The 10,034-nt window shown below is 54.3% G+C and overlaps 1 protein-coding gene across 3 annotated transcripts in view; it reads left to right on the top strand.

The window, feature by feature from the left end:
* The window catches only part of PMEPA1 (prostate transmembrane protein, androgen induced 1), a 56,949-nt gene extending 51,395 nt beyond the window's left edge, over positions 1–5,554 (top strand). For all 3 annotated transcript variants that reach the window (XM_077113202.1, XM_077113194.1, XM_077113208.1), the window contains exons 3-4: positions 3,182–3,235; positions 3,619–5,554. In XM_077113202.1, the coding sequence (XP_076969317.1) occupies positions 3,182–3,235; positions 3,619–4,167 (603 nt within the window). In that variant the 3' untranslated portion in view covers positions 4,168–5,554. The remainder of the gene's footprint in view (positions 1–3,181; positions 3,236–3,618) is intronic.
* Positions 5,555–10,034: the final 4,480 nt, after the last annotated feature.

Below are 10,034 nucleotides of genomic sequence, written 5' to 3' on the forward strand. Positions count from 1 at the left end.
TCCTCTCCCGTCCTTTGGGGTGACTGTTTGCGGGTCCCTGGTCCTGATGGGGACAGCCACACAAAGACTAAGTGAGCTCACCTTGTTGAAGAGCTCGGAAAGTGTAGGAGCCAGAACTGAGCCCTGGAGACTCCTGCCTTTGGCGTCCAGGAAAGGAGGAGGCAAGGGCAGGAAGAGAAGAGGAAAAAGAAGAGAGCAGTTCTAGGGGGAGGGGAGATGCAGCCCTCCCTCTGGGCACAGGGGGCTTAGCAATGGGCCACGGGAAGGGCTGCCCGCAGCCCGTGTCTAGAAGGGTTCCAGGTGGTTCCGAAGCAGTGCCCTCAGGTGCCACGTGGACCTGGCTTACCTGGTTCTTAAGAGGGTGGGACAGCACTCTTCATGCAGCACCTTTTGAGCACCCACTGCCTGCCAGCCTGCACCATGGACCCTGCTCCACCAGGAGTCAGGCAAGTGGGGAGACAGGCGGTTAGCAAGGGGGATGCACGATGCAGGAAGACCAGGAACCTGGGGGTGCAGGCTCAGGGTGGGGGTGTGGTCCAGAGGTGAGTTTGTCTCCTGGACCCCTGCTGAGTGTCCCGGGCCGCCTATGCCCCTGGCCATCACCACGTGAAACCCCACAGCCGTGTGGTACCTACAGGTACAGACATGAGCCCTTCATGCAGGTGAGAAAACACTCATGAAGGACGACAGACAGTCGTGATGGAGTAGGGCTGCACAACTGTGCCAGGAGTCTGGAATTTCCTCCTGAAGCCACAGGGGGTTTAAGCAGGGCCCGTGGTCAGTGTTTGGGTGGAAGAGATAATTCCATGGGGGTAGGAGGCCTCTGGAGACCCTCCAGGACCTCGGCCCCTCAGCACCAGTGTCACCCAGGCTTGTTGGATGTACAGAGTCTCCAGGTCAGCCCCAGCCTGCCCGAATCAGGATCTGCATTTCTCAGGGTCCACAGTTGGTCTGTTTGCCTGTTTCAGGCTGAGAAACCCTGGCGGTTTTGGTTCAGTCTGGCGTAGGTGGGCTAAGGAGGCAGAGGGAAGAGGTTGGATTCAGGGTTTACATTGGAGGGAAAATCGGGGAGTCTCAGAGAGGGATGGGATAAAGGTGATGAGGGGAGGAGCTGTTGGGAACAGCCTCCTGGATCTGGCTTTTGCAGCTGGAAGGCTGTCTGAGCTATTCACTGAATCAGGAAAGAAAAGCAGGAGGCTTCAAAGCTGGCGCTGGGCAGCCAGGTGGATGCACATTTATTGTACCGTGCGGTGAGGCCGGTAGGGGGAGCTGAGATGCTGCAGGACCCTGAGGGGGGTACCTGCTTGGTGGGTGGTTGCTGGAAGGCTCCCTGGAGAAGGTGGTTTCCCTATGAACAAGTTGGAGGCAGCCAGGAAGAAGAAGGCTGCTTTGGTGGTTCTGCTGCTGCTGGTTTAGGGTTTGGTGCCTGGGGAATCAATTCATCAGTGTTTTCTGAAACTCCTTGCTGGCTAGCGCTGTGCAGCCCGTGGTGGGTACCTTTGGATTAGGGCTCAGGGGGACCATCCAGTGTTGGGACAGGGACCGTGCGGGACCTGAGGAAGTCCATGTGGGCACTCTCCCCCGGATGCCCAGCCCTAGGGAGCCCGTGGACTTCCCTCGCTCCCCTTCTCCTCTGGGTACAGGTGTGGACTGTATTTGGGAGCTGGCTGGCAGCAGCAGGGCCTGCCGGAACTGGGCCAGCCTCCTGGAGGGCAAGGCCAAATCTGACTCACCTGGAGCCCTGCCTGGCCAGTACCAGCCTGACCCCGAGCGGACCTGGAGGCAGCTGGCGAGGGTTCGGAGCTGGCCTCTCTCCAGCAGGGCCAGCTCAGTGCTGGGTGCCTGATCTCATCACCCGCCCCAGAGGGCCTGCCTCAGGCTTGGGGAAGACTGAGCTCATGCCTGGCACTGGGGTTGCAGCTGGTACGGCGTTAACTAACATCAGCACCAAAACGGCCTTTGATGCCCGTACTTATCTTTACGGTGCCCGTCTGCTGGCTGCATCTTCATCCCCCATGAGCTGGTAGGCCACAAGCGCCTCCCTGGTGGACAGGCTTGAGGGCCACAGCAACCCCTAGTGGCCGCACAGGGAGTTGCAGTCTTCCAAGCAGTTCTCACTAAGGCTGCAGCAGGTGGCGAACCGTAAGGTAGAGACCTCTTACCTGGGAGCCCTGCTCTTACCTGGGACCCCTCAGGAAGACTTCCCAGGGAAACTTCTGGGGGTGATGGCTAGCTGTATGATATTGCTTGTGGTAATGTTTATCTGTCAAAACTTATCAAATTGTTTATTTGGAATATGTGCAGTTTATTGTATATCAGCTGTCTCAGTAAAGCTGTAGAATTGAAAGTAGCAGCAGCTGTGGCATCTGGGTTTGCCCCCCACCCACCACGGCCCGGGACAAACTGATCCCAGCATGGAGAGCTTGGCATAGGGGGTGGTGCCTCGTTCCACGTTGATTGTGCCAAAGCAGCTGCCTTGGGCACTTTGCTTAAATCTCCCGGAGAGGCCAGACCTTAGGGCCCCACCATACAGAAGGGGAGATGATCAGATATGACCGTTGTGAAAGAAATAAACGGCTGATAAGATAGCTATTGGGAGAGGGCCCTTTAGATACTGGTGTCAGCAGACGTGTGAGGAGGAGGCACTGGGGATGGAAAACAGGAAGGAGCCAGGCAGAGGGGCAGCCTGTGCAAATGCCCTGAGGTGCGGGTTGAGCATGTGGACACATAGATAGGAGGTAGTTAACACTCGAGGCAAGTCCTATAATTATCCCTATCTTCAGGTATGGAAACTGGGGCTCAGACGCTCAGGAACATGCCCAAGGTGGCACAGCTGGCAGGTGCAAGAGTCAGGGAAGGGAGCCTGAGGCCAGGAGGGCAGGTCACACTGGGCTGCCTCGGAAGCTGGTTCAGTTTCTGGATTCATTCTGAGGTCACTGGAAGGGTTTGGACCATGGGTGATCCCCAAGTCAGATTCACGTTTTGGGATGCTCGAAACCGGAAGGGGGATTTTCCAGAGGTTAGCAGAGGGGGGCAGTTTGGTCATTCAGGTGAGAAATGCCTAGGAGGCCCCCTGAAGAAGCCGGGGCGGGAGAAGGAGAAGCAGCTGTGAAGTCGAGGCCAGGTTTGGTCTGGTTCTCTCACCACTGACCCTGGCTCTTGTTTTCTCCTTCCCACACAGGAAGGATGCCTCTGGCCCTCAGACAGCACGGTGTCGGGCAGCGGGATCCCAGAGGTGAGACCCGGCCCTGCCTCCCCTCCGCCACCTGCCCACCCCATCCGTCCTCCCAGCGTGCCCCCCAAGGCTGCTGTTGTGGACGGGAGAGTCACCCTCCTGGTGGGTCCCCTCCACCGTCCTGCTGCTTCTGTAATGGAGTGTGGGCTGCTAAAGGCTCGCACCTCCTCCCCTCCCTCTAGTACCAGCCTTGGCTGCCTGGTGGCTCCTTGCAGGGAGAATATAGTCTCCACCTCCCCTTTACCCCACCCCACATTGTATAGATGCAACATGCAAGGGAAGAGGCTTCCCCTCTTTCAGGGAAGGGTGGGGTGACCCTGTGGTGTCGCTCCCCATTCCAGGGCTCCCTAGGGGAGCTGACTCCCCACTGTCTGCCCCTCCAGCCGCAGGTCTACGCCCCACCGCGGCCTGCCGACCGCCTGGCCGTGCCCCCCTTCACCCAGCGAGACCGCTTCCACCGCTTCCAGCCCACGTACCCGTATCTGCAGCACGAGATCGACTTGCCCCCCACCATCTCGCTGTCGGACGGCGAAGAGCCCCCACCCTACCAGGGCCCCTGCACGCTCCAGCTGCGGGACCCTGAGCAGCAGCTGGAGCTGAACCGGGAGTCCGTGCGGGCACCCCCAAACAGAACCATCTTCGACAGCGACCTGATGGACAGCGCCATGCTGGGAGGCCCCTGCCCCCCCAGCAGTAACTCGGGCATCAGCGCCACCTGCTACAGCAGCGGCGGGCGCATGGAGGGGCCGCCCCCCACCTACAGCGAGGTCATCGGGCACTACCCAGGCTCTTCCACCTTCCAGCACCAGCAGAGCCACGGGCCGCCCTCCTTGCTGGAGGGGACACGGCTCCACCATGCGCACATCTCCCACCTGGAGAGCACAGCTGTCTGGAGCAAAGAGAAGGAAAAACAGAAAGGACACCCTCTCTAGGAAGCCCCCCCCGGGGAGGGGGGCCGGGGCCGGGGCCCGGGCTGGGGCAGCAGCAGATAAAAAGGCAAAACACTCCGCACTTCTTCAAAGAGAAGAGAGAGGAGGACGGGAATGACACACAAAATGCAGCACGTAACCATCCTTTCCCACCTCTCTGTGTATAAATATTTACATGTTATGTCTGGTCTGAATGCACAAGCTAAGAAGGCTTGCAAAAACCCACGTTTCTTTGTTGAGCTGTGTCTTGAAGGCAGAAGAGGCAAAAAAAAAAAATTCTAGACTAGTCTTCTTTTGTTTCTAGTTGAGCTGCGTGCGTGAATGCTTATTTTGTTTGTTTGTTTATGATTATTTCACTTAACTTTAAAGACATATTTGCACAAAACCTTTGTTTAAAGATCTGCAATATTATATATATAAATATATATAAAATAAGAGAAACTGTATGTGTGAGGGCAGGAGTATTTTTGTATTAGAAGAGGCCTATTAAAAAAAAGTTGTTTTCTGAACTAGAAGAGAAAAAAAATGGCAATTTTTGAGTGCCAACTCAGAAAGTGTGTATTACCTTGTAAAAAAATTACAAAGCAGGGGTTTAGAGTTATTTATATAAATGTTGAGATTTTGCACTATTTTTTAATATAAATATGTCAGTGCTTGTTTGATGGAAATTTCTATCATGTCTGTTGAGATTTTAAGGGAGAAATGTCAGAATTTCAGAGTAGACATTAGGCAGAGGGGTGAGTCCGCCGCGGTGGCCGGAGAACAGCTCTCTAGGCGGCCGCCTTCCCTGCAAATGAATGCTTCAGCTTAGAGATAGATTATTACCACGTTATACATTCCCTACCGAAGGGGACACACTTTAGTTTTCCTTTGGGCCGCTTAGATCCAAATGAACAAAACTCCAAACAGCCTTTGGATCGCAAACGAGATAGGAACATTACTCCAGAAACACCGAGTTCCGGGTGCTGGTTAGACCTTTTCCAAAATGAAAATAAACTGTTCCCGAAGGAGTCTTGTTTTTCCTCCTGTTTGTTTTAAATGTGAAGATCCCCGGGGGAAGGGGCTAAGGTGGGCCACGGCAGGCTGCGGCCTCTGCCAGGGACTGAGGCCCCTCTGCCCGCTCCAGAATTGATCCGCAAAGGCGGGCCACTGGCACATAGGAAAGGGCCAGAGTTCTAGAAATTTGGCCTCGCCCCTGTCTGTGTCCCTTTGCTTTTCGATTCTTCTTCCTTAAAAGGCCAATAAGACCCAAATTGGCACGCCCACACTTCTCCCAGGGCATGCAGAAGGATTAAAATGAGGAAGGGAGTCCAAGCAACCAACCGATGTCTTGAGAAGCAGAACTTGCCCTTCTCTTCTGCGTCTTCGTCCCCCCCCCCCCCCCCCCCCCCCCCCCATGGAAATGATCCTTTTGGGTGTGTTTGTTTGTCTGGGTTTCCCTAAACATCCTCGTCAGGCTTGTTTCTTGTTTACGAGGTCTTGATGGAGCAGACTTGGGGTTGGCGGGACCCCTGGGTGTGGAAGCATGAGTGGGCGTGCACACCGGTGTGGGTGAACAGGAGAGGAGAGTGGCGCTGGGGCCTCCTGGGACCCACCCGCTTGCAGCGAGGACAAACCAATATGCGCTGGCGTGACCTCCCCTCCCCCCTCCAGCAGGAGGAGAAGCCCCTGCGCCGCCACCGTCCCCACCTCCCCATTCGGTAAAGGTTTCTTTTCATTTTCAGCAGAATGCTAAGTAGTAGACGGACATAAAAGAAAGATATGAGGCAATAAATAACTCTTGTTTTTAAGCAACATATTTATTACTTGAAAAACAAAAACCTGAGAACAGTTTTGAAGTTCTGACCATTTGAACTCCATATACATATAGAGATAGGTGGGCAAAAATATATCTTAAGATTGTGGGTGGGAGACGAACTTGCAGGCCGAGGGGTCCACTGGCCCGCCTGGCACCTTAACACCAGATCTGCCCTCCGAGGGTCTTTCACCTAAACTGCTCCTCTCTCCGAGAGGATTCTTCCGCGAGAAATCAGTATGCGTTTGTCCTCCCAGGCGCAGGCACACAGTTAGTTACAGATGAAGGTTTTAAAAGCGTAACTTTCCTTTATGTGCAGTCTCTCTAGTGCCTTACTGGGGAAGCAGTGACTCTCCTGCCACAGGCAGGGGTGTCCCTGGACAGGCCCTCGCCCACCCAGACCGGCCTTCCCCAGGATCCAAGGGCTGCTGCTGCTTTCCAAGCATCCCCAGGCCCACTTCTGCTCCCCGCTCAGGGTTTGGGTCATGCACTGCAGAACTCGCATCCATCCCGGGCAAACACTTGAAAGTGGGTCTTGTTTGAGTGGCATCAGCCGAGAGCTGGGCGGCGGCATACCCAGTGTCCTCTTGAGCCACACTGTTTGACTTGTTGCTTGGTTGTGCAATTTCCCTTTTGCTGTGTTTGCTGTGAGTTCCAAGAAGGAAGGAAGGCAGGGGCAGGCTGCTCCCCACCTGGCTTGAGGGCAGAGCATGCACCTGTGATTGCAACCCACTGAATCCAGGGCTCAGGGCTGCGGTCTCTGGGTTTGGTGCCCAGTAGGATGACACACGATGGGGCATGGGGTAGGCAGGCCGCATCCCGGGAAACCAAGGGGAAATTTAGCCAGAAACCACTGCTAGGGCTGAACACGTGGTTTCTCTGGTCGACCTCCAAGCTCTGGGCTTGTGTCCTGATCTCCAGATACTGGCTGTGGTGTCATTTTTGAAAACCATGTGAGCGCACCCCTCAGGAGGCCCCCACCCCTCTCTTTGTCCAGTAGCCTGGCCCGTGGGACCCTCAGAGGTGTGCTGGTTGGCGGGGGAGCGGGTTGGTTTCAGAGGCCAGAGCAGGCTGCCGTTCCTTCCTGGGTTGAGAGGAAGTGGCACAGCTTGGTTTTCTCTAGCTTTCCCATCATCTCCCCGCTTGTCAATCATCGTGTTTCCTCAGTTTCCCCCACAAAGCCCAAGTCTACACAGACTTCACCAATTGCACTCATGTTCCCAAAATGCCCTGTGTTTTTGCAAAGAGTTGAAAGTGACTTTTCTCCCCACTAGTAGCAAAAACCAGGGCAGGTCCTGAACCGAACCCATTCCCTGTCTTGTCTGTTGTCTCTGTGAATTGTATGTGTCAGAGAATTTTTTTTCCCCTTACGTGCAACACGAAGCTTCCAGAACCATAAAACATCCTAATGATAAAGAAAGAAAAATTTTTTTCCGGAAACTGCGCTTCAAATTTTGCTGTACTATAGAGCTCAGAAGGCCACACTGCGTTCTTTGCCTGCCTGATTCCACGTTTTGTTGTGCTGATTGCAATGCCGTTTATGTTCTTTCTTGGCGTTGGAACTGCGCGCTCCTTTGCAGCCCTGTTTCCTAAGTTCTGTTCAAGTTAAACTTGTGTAAACTGTCCGCGGCCTTTGGGTGCAGCACCCACACTGCCGCTTCGTAAGACTGTATTTGGATGCCCATCCACAGACCTGACGAAACCGCTTGTTGTGTATCAGTAACCGTTAGTGGCAATGATGGCATTCTGAGAAGCTGCAATACTTATACAATAAATTTTACAATTCTTTGGAACAAGGCTTTTTCACTCTTTGGCTGTGTTGCCGCTCCCCCACCCCCACCACTGCCCCAACAACCATGCAGGGTCCCTTTGATGGGGAGGATGCAGTCCCTGGGAGCCGCTGTGCAGCCCCAGGCAATTCACTCACCCTCTCTGAGCTTTGGCTCAGGCAGCACTCAAGGCGCATGCCTGGACAGGTGACTCTAATCAAAGGGGTGGCTCTTTTGGAAAAGAGGGTTCGTAGAACGTGGCATACTTTTCCTCACTCTTGGAAAGTCATTATTCACCATGGTGTGATGAAAGCTCTGGTAAGATCTGCAAGGTCTTAGGTTGAGTCCTACTAAAAGCGAACCTTGTGACGTGGACTTGTGTGCAAGGTTATATTGATTTGCTCCCAGGTAAGACAGGTAAGGGAGTTGGGCAAGAGGGCAGAGAAGGGGAGCCAAACAAGGAGATGGTTTTAGACGTCCCAGCCTCAGTCTGATCCCAAGTGGACCCAGGGAAGCTCTGGGCTGAGAAAGGTCCTGGGTACTCCTGGTTCTCCATGCAAAAGAGGGAAGCTATGAAGTACCAGGAGCCTCAGGATGACCCTTTGATGACAACCAGCAATGCACATGGGGGCTGAAGGAAGGCTGCTGAGACCCTAAAAGGGACTTGAGGCCACTGCAGTGTCTGCTGCAGAAACCATCTGCAACTAGAACCATCTGCAACTAGAACTATCGTCAGTACCCAAGCAGAGTTAAAGAATTGGCCAATCTAGAGATGACCCCTGTTTAGTCCCAGCCCCAAGGTCTCCTGGGCTTCTGGACCACAGAGCCCCTAAGTCCTCAGCAGGGTCTGGCACCCCCAATATTGCAAGCTGGGCTCCCAGCCGGGGGGGGGGGGGTGTTCTATTATCAAATGTCCCTTGAACATTCTAGATCAGCTTTCAAGTGGCCAGCTGCACTCATGCCCTCTGAGTCCGAGAGAATACCAAGAAAGACATCAGGGCCTCAGCTGCACCCTGGTGTGATGGCTTCAGAAAGTGGAGCCCAGGAGAGCCGTGGGAGCCTTTTAGCCATCCTCATAGGAGGTGCTTTTCTCAGTACCCTCCTTTTTGTGGGTTTCCTGGGCTGAGTACAGACAGCACCGTCTCCCCAGGGAGTCGGGGCAGAACAGAGGGCCCTTAACCCACACAGTGGGCAGCCTTGGGTCCTCACTGAGGAGACCCCCGCTGAGAATGGCTCAAGCAGATCGAGCCCCTGAATAACGACTGAAGCCAGAGCAGCTCATGTTTATCAAGCAGATACAGGGTGCCAAGCAGGGAGCTAAGTTCTTTACGGCAGCTGGCGCTGATCCTTCTGCAGGTCTCCCCCTTCCAGTGTTTTCTGAGCTCAGCTGCGTGCCCAGCACCAGGATGGAGGCTGGTGGAAGATGCCGGATCAGCCCCGGCTTCCGAGCGCTGAGGACTCGTGTTCAGGTCTCAGAGGTAGGCTCGCAAACCGACATCACAATCCGAGGTTCTGTGGACAGGGACCGTGGGCTCCCGGGAGCCAGGGCGGTGATTCACAGCCGGCCGAACCTTGAGCTCAGAGTTGGGGGAAAGGGAGAGGACAGGAGCCGGCAGCTGCGGGCCAAGGCTGGGAGGCGGGATGATATGGAAAGGGGTCCCTGGAAGGGAGGATGCCCCCTTAAAGGCAATGGCCTTGGACAGATGTGGTGCCAGGGAGAGGCTCCAGAGTGATGTGCAGTGTTGCCTTCCTTGGGTTCGGGAAAGCCCCATACATGAAACAAGGTGGAGCAACCTGACCTGGTGAGCATGCATGATGCACCTCTGTGCAGCTGGTGCTGGGGCCATAGGTGACAGAATGGACACTGCCCCCCTCCCCCGGTTGCTCCCGGTTTCGGGTATTCATAGGCCACAAGCACAGCCATCTCCCCCAGCCTTTCCACCCGCCTGCAATCACAGTGCAGGTCCGTTTCCCATTTGACAAAACTCACCACACATCAGTAATGAAGATCCAGCAGGTCAGGTACGGGGGAAAACCTTTTCCAACTCTCACTGATTTGGATCACTCCTGTTTAAAGTGATTTTTTATGTCGTTGGATTAACACCTGCCTACCACGTTTAAATCTCTTTTCTTTGCATTTGTTTTTGTTTTTTCCCCATTTTTCTGCCTTCTCTGGATTTATTGGAGTGTTTTACATGCTTCTATTTTGTCACCTCCGTTAACCTATTGATTATACTTCTAAAAAATTTAATCATTGCCCTAGAATTTGCAACATACATCCCCCTCCATGGTTATTTTTTAAATTT

This window comes from Tamandua tetradactyla, chromosome 1 (genome assembly GCF_023851605.1).
Source record: "Tamandua tetradactyla isolate mTamTet1 chromosome 1, mTamTet1.pri, whole genome shotgun sequence".
Lineage (NCBI taxonomy): Eukaryota > Metazoa > Chordata > Mammalia > Pilosa > Myrmecophagidae > Tamandua > Tamandua tetradactyla.